Genomic DNA, 25,863 nt, shown 5'->3' with positions numbered 1-25,863 from the left:
CTCTCCTCCTTTCTTTCTTTCTTTCTTCCTCCAATTTTTTTTTATTTTTCAGGACATATTAAAAGGTAGCTACCCACCTACTTACCTGCCTTATATATTGGGTTGGCCAAAAAGTTTGTTTGGGTTTTTCCATGGAAAATAAATTTTCATGACAGATCAGTTTGTACATATTTTTCACTTTTCTAAACTTAATGTGCCATAAAAATTTTAAAGTCAGTCTCTGAAAAGTACACTCGCCCCTCATTAACCACAACAGACTGGTTCCAGGACCCGCTGGAGGTACCAAAATCCACTGATGCTCAAAGTCAGCCTTCCTGTATCTGCAGTTCTGAATCATGGATTCAACAGACCTTAGAACATGCAGGACTGTAGTATTCATTAAAACAAATCCACATGAGTGGACCTGCACAATTCAAACCCATATTGTTCAAAGGTCAACTGTATATTTGTATATTCAAATTATAAAGCCAATGTTTATAACACAGAAGAGGCTCAGAAAAGAAAAACAAAAAAATCACAGCTCTTAGCTTACCATAGATGGGAGTAAATGTGAAGTAGTTCAGATGACAAATATTATAGGCCTCAATTCTAACATCTTTCCAGATGCCCTGGGTAGGAAAAGAAGGTCCCCAGTCCCAACCAAAGGAACACTGCATCTGTAATTTCAAGGGGAGAAAAGAAGATAGACTCTAATTACCATGAGACTTAAACATTACAAAAAACCTTTTCTTTTAAAATAGTACATATGTGTATATTGGTTTGCCAAGGCTGCCATAACAAAATACCCCAAACTGGGTGCTTAAACAACAGAAATTAAGTTTTTCACAGTTCTAGAGGCTAGGAAGTACAAGATCAAGGTGCTGGCAGGTTTGGCTTCCTGGGCTGACAGATGGCCGCCGTCTCACAGTGCCCTTAACAGCCTCTTCTGTGCACACACACATATACCCTTGCTGTTGTCCAAATTTCCTCTTCCGATAAGGACATCAATGATACTGGCTTAGGACTAATCCTAATGGTCTCATTTAACTTAATCACCTCCTTAAAGTTCTCACCCCCAAACAGGGAGACATTTTGATCTTATTGATGGTCAGGACTTCAATATATAAATTTGGGGGGGGGGGGTGTACACAGAATTCAGTCCATGATAGTGTGTGTGTTCCATTTACAGCATCTAAAATAACCCACAATGCACCACTCCTGGAATTCACACCCTAGTGTAACCCCGTTCCCTTGAGTATGACATGACCTAATGAATCACTTCTAACCAACAGAATACAGCAGCGATGACAGCATGTCCAAAATTAGGTTACAGAAGACTGTACCTTCTGTCTTAGGCGCTCACTCAGCTCTCTCCTGGCCAAGAGGGAAGTTGGCTGCCATGCTGCGAGGCACTTCTGGAAGAGGGCCGCATGAGTGAGCCTGGAGGCCCATCTAAGGCCAGCAATAAGCACATGATGGAGCTTAGGCAGGCCTCACCCAGGCTTACAGTGACTGCAGCCCTGGTCCAGAGTTTCTCAGTAACCTCGAGTGGCCTTGAGCCAGAAGTACCCAGCTAAGACACACCTGCATTCTTGGCTGACAGAAACTGTGATAACAAACGTTGTTTTAAGCTGGTAAGTTTTGGAATAATTGTTACACAGCAATAGATAACTTAATACAATAACTAATCTATCAACCTAGGCAACATAGTTAAATTTGGTAGAAAAGTTCCAAGACTATAAAATCTAATTATGTACATTTATCCTTCAAAAGCATATTACACTGAAGCAACACAATAGATACTCTTTAAATTTCTTCAAAATATCTCTGAACCTACTACCATAGTTAAAGGTAATAACTATAAAAAATGAGGAAACGTACTGAAAGATAAAAATACATTTAAACAGGATTAAGAGACTGGCTAGACTTGCAAACCCCTATTTCCTCCAGGATGAATTCAGAAGTCCTAGGTTCTGAACTTACATCCCAGAAATAATAAGTTCAGAATTTACACATCTATTGCAATTACCCTTCAATTAAAAATAAATAAATTTTTGAAAGTAGAAAAAAACAAAATAGCAAGAAAAGAAAAAAAAAAAAAGCTCTCAACATTCAAAAACTAAAATCATGGCATCCAGTCTCATCACTTCATTAAAAAAAGAAAAGAAAAAAAAAAAAAAAGACTTTAGGCACTGACAGAGGTAACCAGAGCAGAATTTTTCTAACTTCCACTTCGTAAAAGAAAAAAAAAATTTCCAAAACACAGTCAATTAAAATGTGTGAGGCTGAGTTAAGCTTTTAAAAGAGAACAAGCACCAGAGGAAGTAATGAGATCTTCCTGAAGGGAGAACTTGCAGAACAGAGCCTAAGGATCTGGCCACACTGTTCTCATTTAAGCATTTGATATTATTTCCTAAGTTCTGTACTTATCTGTAACAGAGATAATTCAGTTTCCATTACAGAGAAAAACAAACTACTAAAACCACTTCACAGCATCTGCATCCATCTAAAATCAGGACTTAAGGATATCATGTTCAGAATGAACACCATCTTGGGGATAGTTATTGCAAGGTTTTTAAGTTCAGATATGTAATTATTTTATTAGGAATAGAGAGAAGGAGGAGGGCAAAAATATTCAACATCTTATAAGGCAGATTATTTTCCCCAGCAAGGGTTACAAATCACTCTAATTCATATAATCTCTCCAAATAAAAGTTTTCACTTATTCAAAAATATTTGTGCAGTGCTCTCTATGTTTCGGACTGGGAGTATATTAACACACCAAACAGAAACAGTCCTTTAGCACTCACAGTATATAGCAAGAGATTCAGGCATTGAACAAATACTCACAAAGGAAAATACAGGAAACAAATTGAACAAGCAGTCATAAAGGAAATAGCTAGGGAACATATAATGGTGTCAAGACAAGTCCCCCTGAATAATGGTGACTTTTAAATGGAGACTTGAAACATGAGTACCATTTGTCCAGTGTGTTTAGGGGAGAGGGAGTGAAGGCATCCTTTCAGAAGGAACAGCATGTATGAAGTCCTCAAGATGCTAGAGAACATGGTGCATTTCAGGAAATGAAAACAGTGGAAAGAGATGAGCAGAAGACTAGAACAGTGGGCACATGGGCCAAACTTAGAGCTAAGAACTTTGGACTTTAGCCTAAAAGCAATGAGAAACTGTTGAAGAGTTTAAAGGGGGTGCGGGGGGGGGGTGCCGTGATGATTTTTATCTGAAAGGAACACTCTGGCTGTTCCTTGGGCAAATTAATTGGAGTGAGGCAAACAAGGTCATTGGGTACCAGTTGTGCAACCAGAGCAAGACCTGATGCAAGAAATGGTAACAGATGGAACCCAAGTGTGGGAGTAGAAATGAAGCATAAGCAGATTCAGGAGCTACTAAAAAGTAACATCCACATCATCAAAAGGACTTCTGGATCTCTTTTAAAAAAGAGACAGGGAGGTATCAAAAATAACTGAGGTTTCTGGCTTGAGCAACTGCTGCAAATGGTACACCATTCAGTGAGACAGAGAGCCCTGGGAGCAGGGTTTAGATCCCAAGTGCAGTGTTGGACACAATGAGCTTTTACGATGAAATATTAGTCAGCCTTAAAAAAGGAAGGAAATTCTGGCATGTCCTACAACAGAGATGAACCTTGAAGACATTATATTAATATCTGAGTATAATATGACCCAATGAATCACTTTTAACTCACAGAACAGAGCAGCGATAAGAGCATGTCCAAAATTAGGTTATACAAGATTGTTTAAGTGAACTAAGTCAGTCACAAACAGACAAATATTGTATGATTCTACTGGTATGAGGTATCTAGAGGATTAAAACTCCTAGAATCTGAAAGATGGTGGTTGCCAGGAGCTAAGAGTTGGAGGAAAGTGGGGAGTTGTTTTTTTAATGAGTACAGAGTTTGTTTTGCAAGATGAAACAGTTCTGGAGACTGATTTCACACAATGTGAATATATTCAATATTATTGAATGTACAATTAAAAGAATTAAGATGGTAAATTTTGTGTTATGTGTATTTTATCACAATTAAACTTTTTTTTAAATAAAAATACAATTAAAAACTAAGTGTGACATAATATACTAATTCATCCCTGTATTAGTCATCGAGACTGAGAACAGACCCAAAGAGAATTAATTCCTGTGGCTTTCTTCTGTTTTGTTAGATGTTATGAGAACCTGGCAGTAAAATATCACACATTAGCAAATGCATTAACAGTTGCAGAAGGCTAGTAACAAGTATTGCTCATAAATATGAACCCTACAGTCTGATGTAAAGCTTGATAAACTTAAGTGCTTTTAAAAAGAATTGTAAAGAGGGAATGCCCTGGCAGTCCAGTAGTTAGGATTCCGGTCTTCCACTGCAGGGGGCATGGGTTTGATCCCTGGTCAGGACACAAAGATCCTGCAAGCCTCGTAGCATAGCCAAAATAAAAATTGTAAAGGTGCATTATCAGTCACCTATTTTTCTTCTTTTTCCAATGTTATCTAAGTTCTTAGGTACTCCTCAAGAAGGGAAACTAGAAAGAAAAGTTCTCCTCAAAAATTCATATAACTTTTGGTTCTTACTTCTAATTTTTACTATAAACCCCACAAAGGGGCAGGAGAGAGATGTCCACCTTCTGAAATACAATTGCAGTCTTCAAACAAGCGTTTCATATACCATCATCCCATCCTTAAGGCTAACGCCCCTCCACTGTGAGACCCTTACCTTGCGAATAAAGTTGACATGGCATTCGCCATCCTGTACAGGCGGAGGGCAGCTGGGGGGCACCCAGTAGGCAGTGTGAAGCTTACTCCTCTGGGCCGCATATATCACTGGTGACTGGAAACGCACCTCAATTATGTTCATTGCTTTGACCACATGCGTAATATCAAAGCTCTAAATTAAACAGAAAGAACAAATATGAAAGCATCCCCATGTATAAAATTTAAGACATAGGCAAAATGTATGAAAGATGCATAAAATAACTGAAATCTTTAGGTCTAGCCTTTTGCTGAAGAAAGAACTTCTCCAAGATAGTGGAACTTCAGTTCAATTCAGTTGCTCAGTTGTGTCTGATTCTTTGTGACCCCATGGACTGCAGCACATCAGGCTTCCCTGTCTATCTCTGACTCCCGGAGCTTACCCAAACTCATGTCCGTCAAGTCGGTGATGCCATCCAACCATCTCATCCTCTGTCATCCCCTTCTCCTCCCGCCTTCAATCTTTCCCAGCACCAGAGTCTTTTCAAATGAGTCAGTTCTTCGCATCAGGTGGCCAAAGTATTGGAGTTTCAGCTTCAGCATCAGTCCTTCCAATGAACACCCAGGACTGATCTGCTTTAGGATGGACTGGTTGGATCTCCTTGCAGTCCAAGGGACTCTCAAGAGTCTTCTCCAACACCACAGTTCAAAAGCATCAATTCTTTGGCGCTCAGCTTTCTTTATAGTCCAACTCTCATATCCATACGTGACCACTGGAAAAACCATAGCCTTGACTAGATGGACTTTTGTTGGCAAAGTAATGTCTCTTCTTTTTAATAATGCCGTCTACGTTGGTCATAGCTTTTCTTCCAAGGAGTAAGCGTCTTTTGATTTCATGGATACAGTCAGCATCTGCAGTGATTTTCGAGCCCAGGAAAATAAAATCATCCACTGTTTCCACTGTTTCCCCATCTATTTGCCATGAAGTGATGGGACCGGATGCCATGATCTTAGTTTCCTGAATGTTGAATTTTAAGACAACTTTTTCACTCTCCTGTTTCTCTTTCATCTAGAGGCTCTTTAGTTCCTCTCTACTTTCTGCCATGAGGGTGGTGTCATCTGCATACCTGAGGTTATTGATATTTCTCCCGGCAATCTTGATTCCACCTTGTGCTTCATCCAGCCTGGCATGTCGCATGATGTCCTCTGCATATAAGCTAAATCAGCAGGGTGACAATATACAGCCTTGACATACTCCTTTCCCAATTTGGAACCAGTCTGTTGTTCCATGTCCAGTTCTAACTGTTGCTTCTTGACCTGCATACAGATTTTTCAGGAGGCAGATAAGGTGGTCTGATATTCCCATCTCTTGAAGAATTTTCCACACTTTGTTGTGATCCACACAGTCAAAGGCTTTGGTGTAGTCAATAAAGCAGAAGTAGATGTTTTTCTGGAACTCTCTTGCTTTTCCTATGATCCAGCGGATGTCAGCAATTTGATCGCTGGTTCCTCTGCCTTTTCTAAATTCAGCTTGTATAACTTAGTTGCCAACTTTTAGTTATAACTGATCACATTCTCCTACCCAAACATAGATTTCTAGGTTTTCTCCTGCTATTTTTACTGAGAGATGAGGGTCCTAGGCCAACAGAGCAAACAGAGGCTATGTTCAGTCCTGGAAAGTCTGCTCTTGCTATTTACATATGGCTTTGCATTGCCAAGTATTTCCTAGATACCTCATAATAACCTGACCCTCTGGTATGCAGAGCATGTATTTCTAAGTCATAAGTTATTTTTGTTTTAAAAAAGTCTACCCTTGACAGGGAAGGGAGATCAGGATACAATCTCTTAAGATAACACTTCCAGAAAGGAAGGAACACTTCCTTTTAAAAATGGCTTGTCAGTTGTCATTTCCCTTGAAACTCTGGATTCCAAACAACAGAGAAGGGAACAGCATTTTCAAACATTTCCTATGTGCCAAAAACTAAACCAATCATTTCATACAATTAACTCATTAAATCCTCACAATAATTCTATAGGACTTGAGTGTCTTCATCATTCAACAAATATAGCAACTGAGAGATAAAGTAACTTACCCATTGCACCAAAGGACTTGTTCTTGCTGCTCGTGATAACAATGAACACAAAATCAAACAGTGGTTCTTTTTAACCTGATGTCATTATATACTTACGTATCTTCTGAACATGTTGTCTGTTTTGCCAATAGCAACGCTGTTGAGCAGGACTACTGCAACTGTATCGATACCCTCAAATACCAGATTTACTTTACTCCATTTGCTAAAAAAAGAGAAGATTTTTAAAACAAGATGAATAAAAAATAAATAAATAAATAGAACAAGATGAATAAAACATTAACTTAGATAACTAGTCTTTTTTTAATTTAAGAATGAAAGGAATAAATATTTCAGAGAAAATATACATTCTTGGAAGGCAATTTTCAATAAAATTTTCAGAAATACTGCTTTAATACATTTTTATGTTGCATGATCCAGTTTAACTTTCTTGATAATATTTCAATAATTATCAAATCATGAGCATAACTTCTAATTTCCATGCATTGACTTTTTCCCTAGAACTTCACAAAGTTCTTATATGAATCAAGTTCGCTATTGATAACAGACACAAAACATTTTCACAAACTATTACATTTACTGATGCTAAGAGAACATATTAACCAACTAGCAAGTATCTATGAGTAAATATTATGTGCCGAGTACTCTGCTAAGCCTTACAGAGAACTAAAACAGTCTCTGAATTTAAGGAATCTGAAATCTGTTCGGCATTCAAGCCTAAAACACAGAAAACAAAGAGAAAGCTTCCAATCTCTTCTACTTTGGGATATAGTCTTGATGAATAGACTACAAGTCTATATCAGAGTTTATGTTATAAAGAAAGACTTCAAGAAGGAAACAAGAGTTTAAAGAAAAAAATAAATAAAATGTGGCATATCCATACAATAAAATAGTATTCAGCAATAAAAAGAAATGAAGTACTGGTGGCCAGTACACAGGCGAACCTGAAAACATCATTATGCTAAGTGAAAGAAGCCAGTCATAAAGGAGGTATATATTGTACAATTCCATTTCTTTGAGACTTCCAGAAGAGAAAAATGCATAGCGATAAAAAATAAATTAGCAGTTGCCTAGGGCTGGGAGAAGAATAGGAGGATGGTGATGCAGGAAGTGGTACAGGATTTCCAACAGTAAGCAGCATTTTCACAGACAAGCAGAGAAGGTTATACTTGATCTGCCAATCAAAAGGAAGACACTCTCATTCTTAAGCAAGAATGTCATGGTAAAATAAACATTTGGGGGCTTTCCTGGAGGTCGAGTGGTTAAGAATTCGCCTAACTGGTTCAATCCCTGGTCCAGGAAGATTCCACATGCCTCGGGGCAACTAAGCCCACGTACCACAACTGCTGAAGCCCAGGGCCCGTGATCTGCAACAAGAGAAGCCTGCGCATCACAACTAGACAGTACGAAAGCCTGAGCACAGCAATAGAGACCCAGAGCAGCCGGAAAATAAAATAAAGAAGAATTAGGAAGAGATGAATCTAATGTTTCTACATACAGAAGACTAGAGAATAAAAAGATAAAGCAAGAAATCTTAGTAGGTAGCACAGGCCTAATGCCAGGTATGAAGGCCTAGGCAAAGGTGAAAACTTAGAAATGAGGAGGCAGGGGCTGAATCAAGAGAAATGATAGGCAAAAATTAACAGAACTCAGAAACAGGCCAAATACAGGAAGATGAAGAAAAGATATGATAAGCCAAAAACTCCTTGGGCATGGGAGATTGGAAAGATAATATTATCTCAAGAAAAACAATGAGGTGGTTGGAATCTAATGCAAGCTTTAAGTCGGACAGTCAATTGGTTAACTAAATGTTGAGTTCAACATGAAAGAGGACCCCCTATTGGAGATATTTTAAGTATTAGCTGGAAATAAGAGTCTGGAACACTGTCACTCCATGATATTGAGCACTGTTTTCTGGCTTTATTTCTCTTTTAAGAAGCTAGTGATTAATTACCGCCCCCCCCCCCCCAAAAAGGTCATATTAAAAGGACAGAGGGTTTTTTTTTTTAATTTAGCAATAATGGTGGTAGATATTAATATAATTAGGTTGAAGCTTCCAAGGTGGCCCAGTGGTAAAGAATCTGCCTGCCAATGCAGGAGACACAGGTTCAGTCCTTAGGTCAGGAAGATCCCCTGGAGCAGGAAATAGCAACTCATTCCAGTATTCTTGCCTGGAAAATTCCATGGACAGAGGAGACTGGCAGGATACAGCCCATGGGGTTGCAAAGAGTTGGACATGACTGAGCAACTCACCACACACACACATAACTGGGTTACATTCTGCTACATCGGACATTACTGAAAACTATACCATGCCTTTCCTCGTGTCCTCATGATATAATACAAGGCCAACACCATAGTTTCTGTGGCTGGTTAACACTATATCAAACAAATCATGTATCTCTAAGCCTATCTGACAACACTGTAAATATATACACTTTATGGATTACTGGGAGAGCAGGGAAAAGAAAAGGAAGATAAAAGAACTAATCTAGGTGATGCCATTATAACCACTGGAAAAAAATGACTGAATAAGAGATAATTCTGTGACTGATGATCAGCAGCACAATCCTCATATACAAATCAAAATATAAATCATATTTTCACTTTTATAGTTCAGGCTTTAGTATGACAATGTAACCTAAACAAACAAAAGGTTACTGCAAACAGAAAAAGAAGTTCAAATAATAATAATAATAAATGAATAAACAGACATAGATATAAATATAGATATACACACATATGTACCTCATATCAAAGTGGAGTTTAAATTTCTTGATATAGGTCCAGTTATCCAAGGCAATCCATCTGTAGTCAAGGTTATTAAATCTGTAGTAAGGATCCTGTTGATAAAAAATACAGCAGGTGATTAAATATGCAAAAATAATTAATGAAATAAACTAGTAATGATAGTTATTTATTACCTAAAAATCAATCAACGATTGGCCTAGGAATGCAAGCATTTCATATGCTAGCCCATCCCATCCTCAAGGCTAAAGCTCCGTCTGTTTAAGAGACCATTACCTTTCAAACAAAGTTGCCATGGCATTAATATCCTAAAAATACTAAAAATATTTTTAAATGTAAAAGTCTAGCAAAGTACCCAAAGTGAAAGCATGCTGAGATACAACTATTACAGTTTCATGAGGGCTTCCCTGTTGGCTCAGCTGGCAAAGAATCTCCCTGCAGTGTCAGAGACCTCAATTCAATCCCTGGGTCAGGAAGATCCCCTGGAGTAGACCAAGGCAACATACTCCAGTATTCTTACCTGGAGAATCCCATGGACAGAGGAGCCTGGTGGGCTACAGTCCGTGGGGTTGCAAAGAGTCAGACATGACTAAGCAACTAGCACACACAAAGTTTGATTATCAAAGAAATAGGTGGAGATGTGGAAATGAAGACTGGGTTCTCCACATCTGTGGAGATGAAGATTGCATTCCCCTGTTAAAACCAAACACAGAACCTGCAAGGTCACAGCGGAGAATGAACGGCAGCACTTTCAATGGTGAGACGCCATCAGGCACTCTCTGCCCTCTGGTTCTCACTTTGCATCTTGCTGCCACTGTCCCAGCTGGCTTCCCCGGGGGAATGCTTCTCTGTCGCCCAAAGATCAGCCAAACTCCCCACTCCTTGGATTTACTCTGCATTTACAGAGCTATTTTTCACTCAGCTTTACTGTGTGTGCGTGCATGCTAAGTCGCTCAGTCATGTCCAACTCTTTGCAACCCTACGAACTGTAGCCCACCAGGCTCCTCTGTCCATGGGATTCTCCAGGCAAGAACACTGGAGTGGGCTGCCATGCCCTCCTCCAGGGGATCTTCCCGACCCAGGGATCGAACCCGTCCGTGTCTCTTACCTCTTCCGTCTCCTGCATTGGCAGGTGGGTTCTTCACCACTAGCCCCACCTGGGGAGCCCTCAGCTTTACTATGACTCTTTGTGACCCCAGGTACTGTAGCCTATCAGGCTCCTCTGTCCATGGGGATTCCCCAGGCAAGAATACTGAAGCAGGCTGCCATGCCCTCCTCCAGGGGATCATCCCAATGCAGGGGTTGAACCCAGGTCTTCCGCATTGCAGGTGGATTCTTTACCAGCTGAGCCACCAGGGAAGCCCAAGAATATTGGAGTGGGTTGCCTATCCCTTCTCCAGGGGAACTTCCCAACCCAGGACTCAAATTGGAGTCTCCTGCATTGCAGATGGATTCTTTCCCATCTGAGCCATCAGGGAAACCCTTAGTGGACTAAGTGAGCACAGAAAGTATCTCTCCAGAGAACATGCAGGCAGCATAGACACTGTCAAACTTACAGACCTCATGTTTCCTGTACTAGCCTAGACCAGGTCTGCAACCTACAACCCACAGGCCTAATGCAGCTCACTATCTGTTTTTGGGTGGCCAGTGAACTAAGAACGGACATGCATCAGTCAAGTTTTACAGGAGCACAGACAGGTCCATTCCTTTGTAAATTACACACAGCAGTTTTCACACTATAATATCAGAGCTGAGTAGACATGACATAGACCTAATGACCCATGACCCCTAAAACAGCATTAATAACATCTGGCCCTTCATCAGCCTCTGCCTTCGATGACTGGCCTGCTGGGTGTTCACAGATGCTATTCTCTCTGAGGGTACAGCCCCAATTCCCCCTGTCCATAATACTTACGTCTTTCTTCCCCTTCTCATTTTCTACCCTTTAGCTTCCTGATGAGGGCTCCCAGGCAGGAGGCAGGATGGTACAAGAAGCTTGTCAGTTCATCTGTCTGTGAACACCACCACAGCTAACCGGAGGGACATCGTGCAGGCTCAGAGGGCCTCTCGCCTCTGACTGGGCCAGGGCCAAGGGCGATTTCCTCAGGAACTGCAACTCCAAGTTGAGAGGGAAAAGCCAGCTTTATCTACGTTCCACAGAGGTAAGCGCTGACCATTGACAACAGTCAGTTGGGCACCTGCCCAGGGCACAAAATGTAAGAGGCACTATAACATCACTGGGTGTGTATCAAGATGGAAAGAAAACGTGTCAACCAGAAACTGCTTCTGACTGGAAGAAACATTTTGGTATCACAGGGGCGATCAGCAGTTGACCAGATTTAACAACAACCAATGATCACCAACCTGACTTTTAAGGTCTGGTTAACCTGTGAGCTCTCTGTTCTGCTAAATGCAGTGCGCCAGACCCAGCCCACTTGCTTCCTTTTCTTCTCTTTGCCCACACACGGTGCCCAGCACACTCCACTGAACTAATGTGAAGTAAATAGTTAAGGACACAGGTTTGAAGAGGCACCTAATTATAAGCCTGCCCATGTGTCTCCACCATGCCCTAGTTATAACTCTACACTGTGGACTTAATCCAATGTAGTTAAAAATATCAGGAGAAGGAAGGTGTGAAGGCCAATGTAGTTGCAACACTTCAACCTGCTAAGGTTCAACCTGCTAACATCCTCAGGGGTGGCTGATGGGGCACAAGACTGCTTCCTATCTCCCAGATCCTTGAAGGAACCAGCATGTTGAGCTCCAGCGGATAATCGTCTCAGATAAATTTTTTCTAGACAAGGAGAATTTAGGTGTTAAATATTTCCTATTTCTTGAAAGAAGCAAATCTGGAAAGGCTACAGACTCAGTTCAGTTCAGTTCAGTCACTCAGTCGTGTCCAACTCTTTGAGACCCCATGACCCGCAGCACGCCAGGCCTCCCTGTCCATCACCAACTCCTGGAGTTCACCCAAACCCATGTTCATTGAGTTGGTGATGCCATCCATCCTCTGTCATCCCCTTCTCCTCCTGCCCTCAATCTTTCCCAGCATCAGGGTCTTTTCCAATGAGTCAGCTCTTCGCATCAGGTGGCCAAAGTATTGGAGTTTCAGCTTCAGCATCAGTCCTTCCAATGAACACCCAGGACTATCTCCTTTAGGATGGACTGGTTGGATCTCCTTGCAGTCCAAGGGACTCTCAAGAGTCTTCTCCAACACCACAGTTCAAAAGCATCAATTCTTCAGCGTTCAGCTTTCTTTATAGTCCAACTCTCACATCCATACATGACCACTGGAAAAACCATAGCCTTGACTAGACGGACCTTTGTTGGCAAAGTAATGTCTCTGCTTTTTAATATGCTGTCTAGGTTGGTCATGACTTTCCTTCCAAGGAGTAAGCGTCTTTTAATTTCATGGCTGCAATCACCCTCTACAGTGATTTTGGAGCCCAGAAAAATAAAGTCAGCCACTGTTTCCCCTGTTTCCCCATCTATTTGCCATGAAGTGATGGGACCGGATGCTATGATCTTAGTTTTCTGAATGTTGCGCTTTAAGTCAACTTTTTCACTCTCCTCTTTCACTTTCATCAAGAGGCTCTTTAGTTCTTCTTCGCTCTCTGCCTTAAGGGTGGTGTTATCTGCATATCTGAGGTTATTGATATTTCTCCCGGCAATCTTGATTCCAGCTTGTGCTTCCTCTAGCCCAGAGTTTCTCATGATGTACTCTGCATATAAGTTAAATGAGCAGGGTGACAATATACAGCCTTGATGTACTCCTTTTCCTATTTGGAACCAGTCTGTTGTTCCATGTGTAGTTCTAACTGTTGCTTCCTGACCTGCATACAGGTTTCTTAAGAGGCAGGTCAGGTGGTCTGGTAGTCCATCTCTTTAAGAATTTTCCACATTTTATTGTGATCCACATAGTCAAAGGCTTTGGCATAGTCAATAAAACAGAAATAGATGTTTTTCTGGAACTCTCTTGCTTTCTTGATGATCCAGCAGATGTTGGCAATTTGATCTCTGGCTCCTCTGCCTTTTCTAAAAGCAGCTTGAACATCTGGAAGTTCACGGTTCACATATTGCTGAAGACTGGCTTGGAGAATTTTAAGCATTACTTTACTAGCAAGTGAGATGAGTGCAATTGTGCGGTAGTTTGAGCATTCTTTGGCATTGCCTTTGTTTGGGATTGAAATGAAAACTGACCTTTTCCAGTCCTGTGGCCACTGCTGAGTTTTCCAAATTTGCTGACATATTGAATGCAGCACTTTTACAGCATCATCTTTCAGGATTTGAAATAGCCCAACTGGAATTCTATCACCTCCACTAGCTTTGCTCATAGTGATGCTTCCTAAGGCCCACTTGACTTCCTATTCCAAGATGTCTGGCTCTAGGTCAGTGATCACACCATCGTGATTATCTGCGTCGGGAAGATCTTTTTTGTACAGTTCTTCTGTGTATTCTTGCCACCTTTTCTTAATATCTTCTGTTTCTGTTAGGTCCCTACCATTTCTGTCCTTTATTGTGCCCATCTTTGCATGAAATGTTTCCTTGGCATCTCTAATTTTCTCGAAGAGATCTCTAGTCTTTCCCATTCTGTTCTTTTCCTCTATTTCTTTGCATTGATCACTGAGGAAGGCTTTCTTATCTCTCCTTGCTATTCTTTGGAACTCTGCAGTCAAATGGGAATATCTTTCCTTTTCTCCTTTGCTTTTCGCTTCCCTTCTTTCCACTTCCCTTCTTTTCACAGCTATTTGCAAGGCCTCCTCAGACAGCCATTTTGCTTTTTTGCATTTCTTTTTCTTGGGGATGGTCTTGATTCCTGTCTCCGGTACAATGTCACGAACCTCCATCCATAGTTCATCAGGCCCTCTGGCTACAGATTATATGATGCCAATTATATGATATTCTGGAAAGGCAAAGCTATGGAGACACTAAAAGCATCAGTGGATACCAGAGATAAAAGAGGACAGAAGGATGAATAGGTAGAGAACAGAGGATCTTTAGGGCAGTGAAACTATTCTGAGTGATACTATGATGGTGGGTACATATCATTATATATTTGTCTGAATCCATAGAATGAATGGTAACATAAACTATGGACTTCCAGGAATAACAATGCGTCACTTTCAGGTTCATTGGTGGTAAGAAATGTGCCACTCCGACAGGAGGTGTTGTTAGTAGGGCAGCTGTGCATGTGTAGGGGACATATGGGAACTGTCGGTATTTTCCATTCAATTTTGCAGAGAACCTAAAATTGCTCCCAAAAAATAAATAAATAAATAAAACCTATTTAAAAACTGCTCTAAGGGCAAATACCTTACTCTTTCTAAAATAAAAGTTGTGGAGGCTCACATTACATTTATAATAGATATTGCATATGCTAAGCAACCAACTTAATTTGGTTCCGGAGTGGTCTGATCTCCTCTGCTCATATTAAAATCGTGAGTCTTGTTTAAAGCAAACAGCAGCTCACCATTACCTCTGATGAGTAAGGACCCATGAAAGTAACTGAGTTGTTAAAACAAAGCCTTGAATCCTAAAGACAGTCAGAGTATCACTTGTTGATCATTTACTTTATATTAGCCTCCAAGATAGTCACTCATTTACTCTTATCCTCATAACAAAGATGTGCAGTAAATACCATTTTATAGTGGAAGAAACTAAAGCTCCAAAGGGTGAAGTGTCTTCCCCGAGGTCCCATGACAAAGCAGAAGTACATCCAGGGATGAAATAAACTTAGCCCAACACCAAAGTCTGCATTTTTTCAACTGAACTACAGGGCCTCATTCCCGATTTACCTACACTTTTATACCACCTGGCACCAATCACTGTATCCGGTACCTACCATTTTTGGTAGTGTATGTGTATTTACAATGTATTTTCAATATGTGCTTGTGCTCAGTTGCCTAGTCATGTACAACTCTTCGCAATCAATATATTTTCTTCTAAGTGTAGATTTGAGTAGGAAAATCTTTATAATGGAGTCTATGCAGTTATTAAAATTTTTTGAAGATCTATATTTATAGACATTTATAGATACAAAGAGATGTTCATCATATATTTTAAATGAAGTAGCTTACAAAACCATCTCAGGGATTGACTTCATAGTTTATATTTCTCTGCACCATTCTTGTACAATAAGTATTGAACATTTACTATTCTTTTTAAAAGAATTTTAAAGGAGAGAATAAGAAAATTGTATCAATATATGAGATCTTTGTGCATGATAAAAGTAACGTTTTATTAGTGGACAAAAGAGAAATTGTTCAAATCATGGGATATAAAAAATTGCTTAATTATTTGAAAAAATAATTGGATCAAATGGATCAAAATTTTAAATACAAAAATACAAAGAGGAAACATAAAAATACTAAAAAGAGAAAATACAGTTAAATATTTATTTAATTAGGAGAGAGAAGATTACTTACAAAGCATAATACCAAGACAGAAACAATCATAGAAGAAAAAAGTTTATAAGATTTCAACATATAAAACTTTAAAACATCTATATAATAAACTATATCATGAATACATGGAAAAATCTGAAAATATATAAAAAGAGATCTAACAAATCTATATTTTAAAAGACAGTCAATAGAAAAATAGATTAAAAATAGGAATAAGTAATCCCGAATCACAAATAACATAAACATATAAAAATTGTTAGCCTCACTAGAAAGTAAATTATTTCTATTTTTGTTTTTTAAAATAATATTCAAATCTAGCACTTAAAATAAGCACTCTAATAAAGTCACAACAGGAGTGTAAAACTGGTACAAGTTTTATGGAGAACAACTTGGACATATAAAGTAAAAGAAAAAATGCATATTCTTTTAAATCAGCAATTACACTTCTAAAAATTTGTCTAAGAAAATAAGAATGTATAGTAACTAAAATTTAGCTGAAATATTTCCCCATCATTGCAGAATAAAATCCAAAGTTTTTCTCAGTGGCATAGGAGTCCTGCATGATCTACCCTAGAGGCCTACTTTGAACTTATCCACCTGCCCTCAAGGTCACAGGGTTGCAGCCACACTAGCCTGTTGGCTATTTCTGGAGCTCACCAAGTATATTCCTGCCTCAAGGCCTCTCCTCTCCCCACTGCCATCTTTTCTTCCTTTTTTTGCTGGAAGTGCACTTTGGCTTAAAACTGATCTCCTCAGAAGATCTTTATCAAAATGGCTATTTTTAACCACTTTTTAAAAAACAGAATCTTTCCTAACCAGCCTTCATCCTCTCTTCCTTTAACCTGCTTTATTTTTTTTCAGTGTACCAGCTGTCACTCTATTATCTATTAATATCTGTTTATTATTTATCTCCCCCACTAGAATGTCTACTGGGACAAAAATTGTTTTCTTCACCACTTGATTCTGAGAGTCAACTCCTGGGTAGATTGATAAGAAGTCCAGGGTCCCCAAGGAGGAGAAAGGGGTCCAGAGTCCTGGAGAAGAAGGAGTCTGGGGCTCTCAAGGAGTAAAAGACAAATTTATTTCCTACATTGCTTTGTTTTAGTCAGTATAACAATGTATCTTGCTCGAGGACATATTTCTCCTTAACAAGAAGGTTTTCTAACTAACCTTGTTATCTCAAGACTTTTGTTGTGGGAATGGGTCTGGTAAAACCTTTCTGTTGTTAGTTTAATCTTGTTAATTTAAGATATATATTGTGGAGTGAGTGGTCTAGGCCTCTATAGAAGATAGGGGTCTGGAGTTCTCAAGGAGGAGAAAACGACTAACCTTTTTTTTTCTTTAAGCCCAGAGCTGATGATTGAACAACAAAACAATTCATCTTGCTCAAGGATATGTTTTCTCTTAAACTCTGTACCAATGATTATATGACAACAATGTATCCTGCTTGAGGTCTGTTTCTCCTTGAGAACCTGCTGACTAATCCTGTCATCTTAAAAATGCATATTGTGGGAGTGGGTCTGGTAAGATCTTTCTATTGTTAGTTCTAATCCTGTTATCTTAAAACGTATATTGTAGGAGTGGGTCTACAACCTTGAGACATTCTTTTGATTTCCTGTAATGACCAAGTGAAAAAAGTATATAACTCCCTTTCTAAGACTAGCAGAGGGCACACTCGGTCCCCTTCTGATGTCTATGTCAGAAGCTTTTTCTGTCCCTTTCTCACATCAATAAAACTCTGCTACACAAAAGCTCTTGAGTGATCAAGCCTGGTTCCTGGTCCCGAAGCTAAATCTTCTTCGGAGATCATGAATCAGTGGTTCACCATAAGCTATCAATTCCAAGCACCTAGAATAATGCTTGGAGGTACCAAATAAATATTTATGAGATAATTAGGTGAATGACTTCAAGAAGATATGTTTCAAGTTCTCATGTAAACACCATATTTAGACCAGGGTCTGCTCTAAGCTATAGAATATTTCCTGAGGTCAACACCAAAAATGGATGTTATAATAAAGCAGGTGGAATAACAACATCATATTACTCAACATGATACCTGATGTAGGTTATTATCAATAGTCCTGGAGTTCCCCAATTGCCAAAAGCTCCCCATCTCTCTTCTCACTATCATTTAAGACCTACATGTACCTTGTTGTTGTTTAGTCACTTTGTTGTGTCTGACTCCTATGCCACCCCGAGGATTGCAGCTCACCAGGCTCTGTCCATGGGATCCTCCAGGCAAGAAAACTGCAGTGGGTAGCCATTTCCTTCTCCAGGGGATTTTTCCAACCCAATGTCTCCTGCACTGTGAATGGATTCTTTACCACTGAATCGTCAGGGAAGCCCACATCTACCTTATTGAAACTTAAAGTTTTCCTAAGAATTTATTAACACATCTAACAGACATTGTAAATTGTTCCCATGAGGAAAAGTCAGTTATTTCAGTCTATGAGCACATCATTCACTTTAACGAGTAACAAAACATTCCTTGATATGGAGCCCTGTAACACGGAACAGTATTCTGATTTACTACAGCCACTAGTGATTTCCCATTGCCTTAATTTAATCAGGAAAATGAGGCAGGAGAGACTGCAGTATAAACACAGCATCCTCAAAGTATGGGTTAGTGAAGCCTTAGGGTACCAAGGTCCATGTCATAAGCTGTTTGTTAACTAAAAATAGTTTAAATACTTAAGTTTGAGAATGACTTACTTAAAAAAAAATAAACAGGACCATAGTCAGTGTCATTTACATTTGTTTCTTTTCTGATACACATTCTTGAAAAAGAGCTAGTGATACCACATCAGAAATCTGCATAACAGTCAATTGTCCTGTCATTTAAGTAAACTTTGAATTATATTCCTGACAGTCAACTCCAGTGCTTTAAAAACACGTGATTTTTCAAACCACCAGGAGAAGTGTCACACAATACAGAAGGCTATGAAGTCAGGCCAGGCTGATTTAGAATTTCATTTATGTCACTCTAAGTTGCTGTGTGATCTTGGGTACATTCTCCAACTTCTCTGGGCTCCATAATTCATATCATCCATAAAATGCAGATAAGAAGACTTACTCTTTAGAGTGGCAGAAAGGGAATTCTATACCAGCCTGGCCTGACTTCATAGCCTCCTATACTGTGTGACACTCACCCTGGAGTTTTTAGGAGGATCAGGACAATGTGTGCCAACCACTTATCAAGTACATCTTGTCCCAAGCAAAGCCATTAAAGATGTGCAGCGGATGGAAGGAAGAAACAGTGGGAAGTGGCAGTCTGTTTGCAAACCTCTACCCACAGGCAGCCAAACAGGAAAACGTCCTCCATAAGAAGTCTAGAAACTGAAGCATCTATTGGGACACACACACCACATCACATGCACTGAAAGGAAACAGCATCTTTCTTCATATCCCACCAACCAGCCTTAACAATTATTTAGCCTTTACACTAGCACGGACAATCCCAACCTTACACTTGCGGGTCTCATTCTCCTCAGCCTATGTGCTGCTGTATCAATTCCACACCTGACCCTAAAAGCCAAAGTGAAAAACTAAGGCATCACTGAATATAGTTAACACTTCCTTGGCAAAACACTATCGTCCCCTGCAGTGTTCGGGTAGTTGGAACACTCATCCCCCGCCTCAGGCTCCGTCAGTGACATGTCCTACTGCACGCTTCAGCGGAGCACCATGGCAATAACATTGCCAGTATAACTGCCCGAAGCTCCGCTTTCCTGAGTTACTGCGGCCCCAGTGAGGGGGTGGCTCAGTCTCCATCTAGCCCGGACCCGAGCGGTGCTCTTCGCCAAGAGTAGATACATTGCCTCACCACTCTTCCCCCCGCCCCCCACGCCCAACCCCCTGCAGACCACAAGAAGCAAAGCGGAAGTAAGTGCCAAACCCAGGAGAACACCGCCGGGCTCCGGGGGCGGCCAGGCTGTTCCTGGGCCCCTCTCACCGCGCGAGGGATCTGGGCGCAGGTTCCTGGCGGAGCGGCCGCACACAGTACCTTGATGATCCTCTGGTGGAACAAGGCGCTGTGCACGCAACCGGGAACCACCGCCGGCAGCTGCAGCGAACCGTTCCCGCTGCGGATCTTCCAGTTTCCCCGCAAGCTGATGCTGACCACCTCGGTAGCGAAGCCCGACCCGCACGGCGCAAGCAGCAGGAGCAGGCGGAGGAGCATGGTGCTGGCCGGTGCCCGACACACGCACAGAGCAAGAACCCGAGGGATGCGGCGGGCAGCGGAAGCCACGCTCAGCCAGAGCTCTAGCTGTCCGCGCCCCGGGGCCCGCCCCCGGCTCGCGGCCACGCCCCCGGCTCGCGGCCACGCCCCCAGGTCAGCTGAGCTGCGGGCTCCTCGGCGGATCCCCAGCTCCGCCGGCTGGCTGGCCGCGCGGAGACCGCGCGGTTTGGCGGAAGCTTGTGGTCGCGGGTGCGGGAGCCGCTGCACCTGTGCACCGCTCCGGGCTCGGATCGCTCTGGGCTCGGACTGCCGCGGTCTGCGTCCTCCTCGGAGCTTATTCCAACTGCTTCGGCGTCTGAACGGAAGGCGGGAGCCATGCACGGTAATTGGGACACACAAATCTCTGGGCGCAAAGTGGCGCACAGCCTTGGGGAGCTCAGGGACAGACCGTAGTGTGAGAATGCAGCCAGAGACTCTCCAAAGAACAGAAAAGCAAGACACCCCATCGCTTCAGTTTCCCCAGACCCGCGTCCGTGTTGCAGGGGTCTCCCCGGAGCGGATAACGCGCACCTTTTGCTGCTCTACAGGTTGGTCTCAAGAATAGTCTGCGCAGTAAACGAGTATAAATACTAAAGTACCTATTCGTAGGGTTGTTGTGAGAGCTGAGAATATTCGTGTACAGCGTGCAACATAGGGCCCAACCCAGAGAAAACAAAGCACGTTGGCCTGATGTTCGTGGACTACAACCTTCTGTTTTGTAAAGTCACGCAGAGGAGGCTCCTGACGTTCGGGAAACCTGAACTAAAATGCACGGGCAAATTTAAAATCCTCTGTCGCTCACTAGCTGTGGGACTTAGGCAAGCCACGCAACTTCTAATACCCCTGTTCCTTGAACTCGAAAATGGAGGCAGTACTCTTTTTTTCCAGGTTGTGCTCAGCATACAATGAGTTAACATATTTGGCTATCCTAGGAATGCCACGGTACCCAAAAAATACCACAGGTTTATGTCAAGTCTCATGGCCGCGCAGTTTACCTTAGTCCTAATTTTGCAACTGGATGTAACTGTGATCTGGGAAGTTAAGAAGGAATTTCACATTGCATAAAATAGACTGACATATGACTGTTTTGATGTTACCTGCCTTATTTCTACATTTAAGCAGAAGTCTTTGAAGAGAAGTTCTTCCCTCATCCAATCCAACCTTTGTTTTGCCTTATGATGGCCTTGGAGTTGGCGGATTCTGTAGACACAGGATGGTATTTTATTTTTTCACAGTCAGTGTTTTCAAAAGCCTAGCATCTTGGCTTTTAGGGACACTTGGATTATCCAGCCCAAGCCTCTGGCTTTAGAGCTGAGAGAACAAGGTCCAAAGAAGTCAGGTGACTGCCTGTCAGATGGTCAGAAAGGACCCAAACTCGCCTTTCCAGGCTCCCATCTCCTTGCAGTGGGGCCCATTGATGTTAAGGGGGAAAGGCTCTGGCTGGTTCAAAGGCTTCTTTACTCCAGAAGCATTTTTACTTCTAATCGGAACGGAGCTCTAAACTCAAATTATATTCCCTGATTCATGGCATTAAATGGCCAGCCCTAGTCTGTTCAGAACTGATAACAAGACTTACGGCAGCAAGGGTGGCAAAGGGGTGTGTGTTTGTAAATCCCAGAGATCCCATTAAGCCAAGTCAAAGGAAAATTCATCCCTGCAAATATGTTTGGATATATTCTGTTATTCTATTAACAAATATTTTAGGGCATCTATTTAAAAAAACAAGAATAGAGGCTTAACATTTCTCCTTTCAGTCCAAGACACAAATATGACATCATTAGGATTACTTCACTTTGAAAACACATTGATCCAAATTCATATAATGTACACCACCATGACTGAACTGTAAAACTGTAATGTAGACTTTAGACTTTGGGTGATAATGATGTGTCAAGCTTGGTTCATCGATGATAACAAATGTACCATTCTCGTGGGGGATGTTGATAATGGGGGAGGCTGTGCATGTGTCGGGGCAGGGCGTGTATGGGATGTCTGTATTTTCTATTCAGTTTTGATGTTAATGTGAAATTGCTCCAAAAAATATATATATATACACATACATATATATCCATGGGTCAAAGACATAAAAGACTTTCAGTTACTATTTTATCATGTCAGGAGCTTGAAAGTCATCACTATATCCTTAAAAACAAGTAAAAAGCTGAACAAACTGAAAATCACCAGCTTTTGTTAGATCTGTCAAAGAATTCAGGTGAAAGGGTAAACTGCTGCCCCTGAAACTGGAGAAAAAGACAGGTGTATACAGAGAATCACAACTTACCAAAGCAGAAACCCATGCATAGAAAGCTCTGTGAAAACCAGTACTAGGGAAAGAAAATCTAAACTCTAATTGCTGAGTTGCTGGAGGCTCAGTGTGGACAAATCTGAGAGTTTAAAAACTCCACAGGAACTCAGCCTTTGTGGGTCTCCTAGGATTTTGTGTTTTGTTCCCAGATCTATCAGTTGTCACACTGAAGATTCTCGGGTATTTCCCTCAAACTTCCAGCAGGGGGACAGGGGAAAGGAACTATTCTGAAATACGTGATAGCATTCTGAAGGGCTACCTCAAGAGAAATTATTTTATCAGAGCCTTACCTGATGGAGTTTTATCAGAGCCTAACACAGAAGAAGGGAAAGGGCTAGCCTTCTTGCCCTAGCTAAGGAGCTGTAAAAAACACGAGAAATGCTTTGGAAATTCACAGCCCAGGGCTCAAGTTCACTAAAAGACTAAGGCCCAAACACAGGACTATCAAAAGCTTCCTCTATGATTATAAGCTTCCTCTCTCCTCATGGCCTCCCACTAAATCACTGAAGGTCTCTTTGCCACTGTTCCTTTCACCCCATACATCATGTATGGCTTTCAACAAAAAATTGCAAGGCAAAAACAGAGCAAGCCCTTGAACCAGACTCCTGTATAGCAGGGATGTTCAGTTATCAGGACAAGAATTTAAAATATTAGGCCAGCATTGGCCTAATACCAACACCAGACAAAGACCTTACAGTAAAAGAAAACTGCAGACCAATATCTCTCATGAACGTAAATGAAAAAATCCCTAACAAAGCAATAGCAAACTGAACCTAACAATATATTTTTAAAGTGTATATATATATATACCATAAGCAAGCAACAAGCAGGATTTACTCTGGGTATGCATGGCTGGCTCAGCATTCACTCAATTAATGTAATTCATTACAGCAATAGGTTAAAAAATAAAAATTATAGAATCTTATCAATAGATACAAAAAAATAACTTGACAAAATCCAATATCATTTATGATAAAAACTCTACACACATTAGGAATAAAGGGAACTTATTCATCTCGATAAATAACATTCACAAAGAACTAACATTATACTAAATCATGAGAAACTAGAAGTTTTTCTGCTTGGATTAGGATTAAGGCAGGAATGACTCTTCTTGTCACTCCTTTCCAACTTCATATTGGAAGTCATAACTAATGTAATCAGAAAAGAAAAGGAACTAAATAGTATACAGTTTAGGAAGATATAAAACTGTCTTGGTGAAAAAAAAAAAAAAAAAACTGTCTTGGTGGATGACATAATTGCCTGTGTAGAAAATCAATAACAATAACAAAGAAAACTGGAAATAATAAATAAGCAATGTATAGCAAGGTTACAGGATACAATATACAAGGATATTGGATACAATATCAAAGTTACAGGATATAATATGCAAAAGTCTATCATTTTCCTATGTACCAACAAGGAACAATTGGAATTTGAAATTTAAAATGTAACACTATTTACATTAGCACCCCTCAAAATAAAATACTTAAGTATGGGACCTCCCTGGGGGTCCAGTGGCTAAGACTCCTTGCTCCAAAGCAGGAGGTCTTGGTTTGATCCCTGGTCAGGGAACTAGATCCCACATGTTGGAACTAAGAGTTTGCATGACTCGCTGAAGAGTTTCTTTGCCACAACTGAAAATCCCATGTGCTGCAACTATGACCCAGTACAACCAAATAAATAAAAATAAATATTACAAAAAAACAAATTCCTAAAAAATTAAAAAACACTTAAGTATAAATGTAACAAAAATGCGTAAAATCTATATGAGGAAAACTACAAAACTCTGGTGAAAGTAATCAAAGAGGAACTAAATAAATGGAGAGATGCTCCATGTTCATGAATAGGAAGACTCAATATTGTCAAGATGTCAGTTCTTCCCAACATGATCTATAGTCAATGTGATCCCAATCAAAATCCCAGCCAGTTATCTTGAGGATTCTGACAGACTGATTCTAAAGTTTATAAGAGAGGTGAAAGACCCATTATAACCCACACAGTATTGAAGAAGAAAAAAGCTGGAGGATTACCGCTACCCTATGAGGAACTCAGCTGAACTAGAAGAGAACTAGCCGTTAAGGCGTCAGAACGGCCGATTAAAGCAAGGGGCTTAACTGAAAGTAACAGTGAAGCTGTTAATCACTTAGAGTGGTAGTATATGCAGGAGCCTAAAACTGGAGAAGATGCCAACTCCCTCCTGCCTCATTCCCCCATAAAATGGCATACCAGTCGAGGGTCAGGTGGATCAGCATGGTGTGTCTCACATAGAGGGAGCCCTGAACAAAAGGCACTGGATGTTTTGTGGGCCCTGAATAGGGGAGGAGAGTGAGGGGGAAGGGCTAGGAGTGGAAAATTGCTGGAGTCTGCAAGGAGGTCCAACCAGTCCATCCTAAAGGAGATCAGTCCTGGGTGTTCATTGGAAGGACTGATGCTGAAGCTGAAACTCCAATGCTTTGGCCACCTCATGCAAAGAGTTGAATCATTGGAAAAGACCCTGATGCTGGGAGGGATTGGGGGCAGGAGGAGAAGGGGACGACAGAGGATGAGATGGCTGGATGGCATCGCCGACTCTATGGACATGAGTTTGAGTAAACTCTGGGAGTTGGTGATGGACAGGGAGGCCTGGCGTGCTGCGATTCATGGGGTCGCAAAGAGTTGGACACGACTGAGCGACTGAACTGAACTGAACTGAGTTTGAGTAGGAATAAATACCTTCAAGGTTCCCACTTCTCCTCCCCAATCAGGAGATATTAGCACAGTCACCTGAACAAGACCTCTGGCTAAGGCCTCAGATAAAGAGAACTAGGAAGGAAGTCACTGAAACTAGGACTGTAAATAAATATGTAAATATGTGAATTTTGTGAATATTTATGTAAATATTTACATAAATAAATATGTAAAAAGCATAAACAGTCAGAAGGGCAATAATAGGTCCTCACTGTGACTGTATACCAAGTCTAGTTGGGGAGGACACCTTTCCTTCATGAAACCCATCAAGTAAAGTCTTCGTAATTGCCTGTGGGCAAGCCTGAAAAATCATACTTATATCTTGTGGTCCATTAGGTCTGAGAGTGGTAGAGATATCCATGGAGGATATATTGATTCTGGGGCAAGCTCTATTAGAAGAGTCACAGTATAGACACTTATATTCTGGAGCAAGGCTGTGTACTTCACCATAAAGAACTGATCTGGTTGGAAAAAAAAGGTCCAACTGTACTGTTGGGTCTTAATAGAGACCAAACATCTGACCATAGTACACCAAGTGACTCTGCAGCCTGAACTGAGGATTTTCAGATCAGTTCAGTTCAGTCGCTCAGTCGTATCCGACTCTGCAACCCCATGAACTGCAGCACGTCAGGCCTCCCTGTCCATCACCAACTCCCGGAGTCCACCCAAACCCAT

The 25,863-nt window shown here is 41.0% G+C and overlaps 1 protein-coding gene across 2 annotated transcripts in view; it reads right to left on the bottom strand.

Moving 5' to 3' along the window:
* MANBA (mannosidase beta) overlaps positions 1 to 20,205 on the bottom strand; it is a 131,250-nt gene extending 111,045 nt beyond the window's left edge. The window contains exons 1-5 of one of the 2 annotated variants that reach the window (XM_061164317.1): positions 19,938 to 20,205; positions 9,531 to 9,625; positions 6,882 to 6,987; positions 4,718 to 4,888; positions 533 to 656 (exon numbers count right to left, since the gene is read on the bottom strand). In XM_061164317.1, the coding sequence (XP_061020300.1) occupies positions 533 to 656; positions 4,718 to 4,888; positions 6,882 to 6,987; positions 9,531 to 9,625; positions 19,938 to 20,114 (673 nt within the window). In that variant the 5' untranslated portion in view covers positions 20,115 to 20,205. Of the gene's footprint in view, positions 1 to 532; positions 657 to 4,717; positions 4,889 to 6,881; positions 6,988 to 9,530; positions 9,626 to 11,445; positions 11,932 to 19,937 lie in introns of those variants that run through there. The other variant, XM_061164319.1, reaches the window with a different exon arrangement.
* Positions 20,206 to 25,863: the final 5,658 nt, after the last annotated feature.

Source organism: Dama dama, chromosome 17, assembly GCF_033118175.1.
Source record: "Dama dama isolate Ldn47 chromosome 17, ASM3311817v1, whole genome shotgun sequence".
In the NCBI taxonomy this organism is placed as follows: domain Eukaryota; kingdom Metazoa; phylum Chordata; class Mammalia; order Artiodactyla; family Cervidae; genus Dama; species Dama dama.
This window is presented reverse-complemented; position numbering and strand designations above follow the sequence as displayed.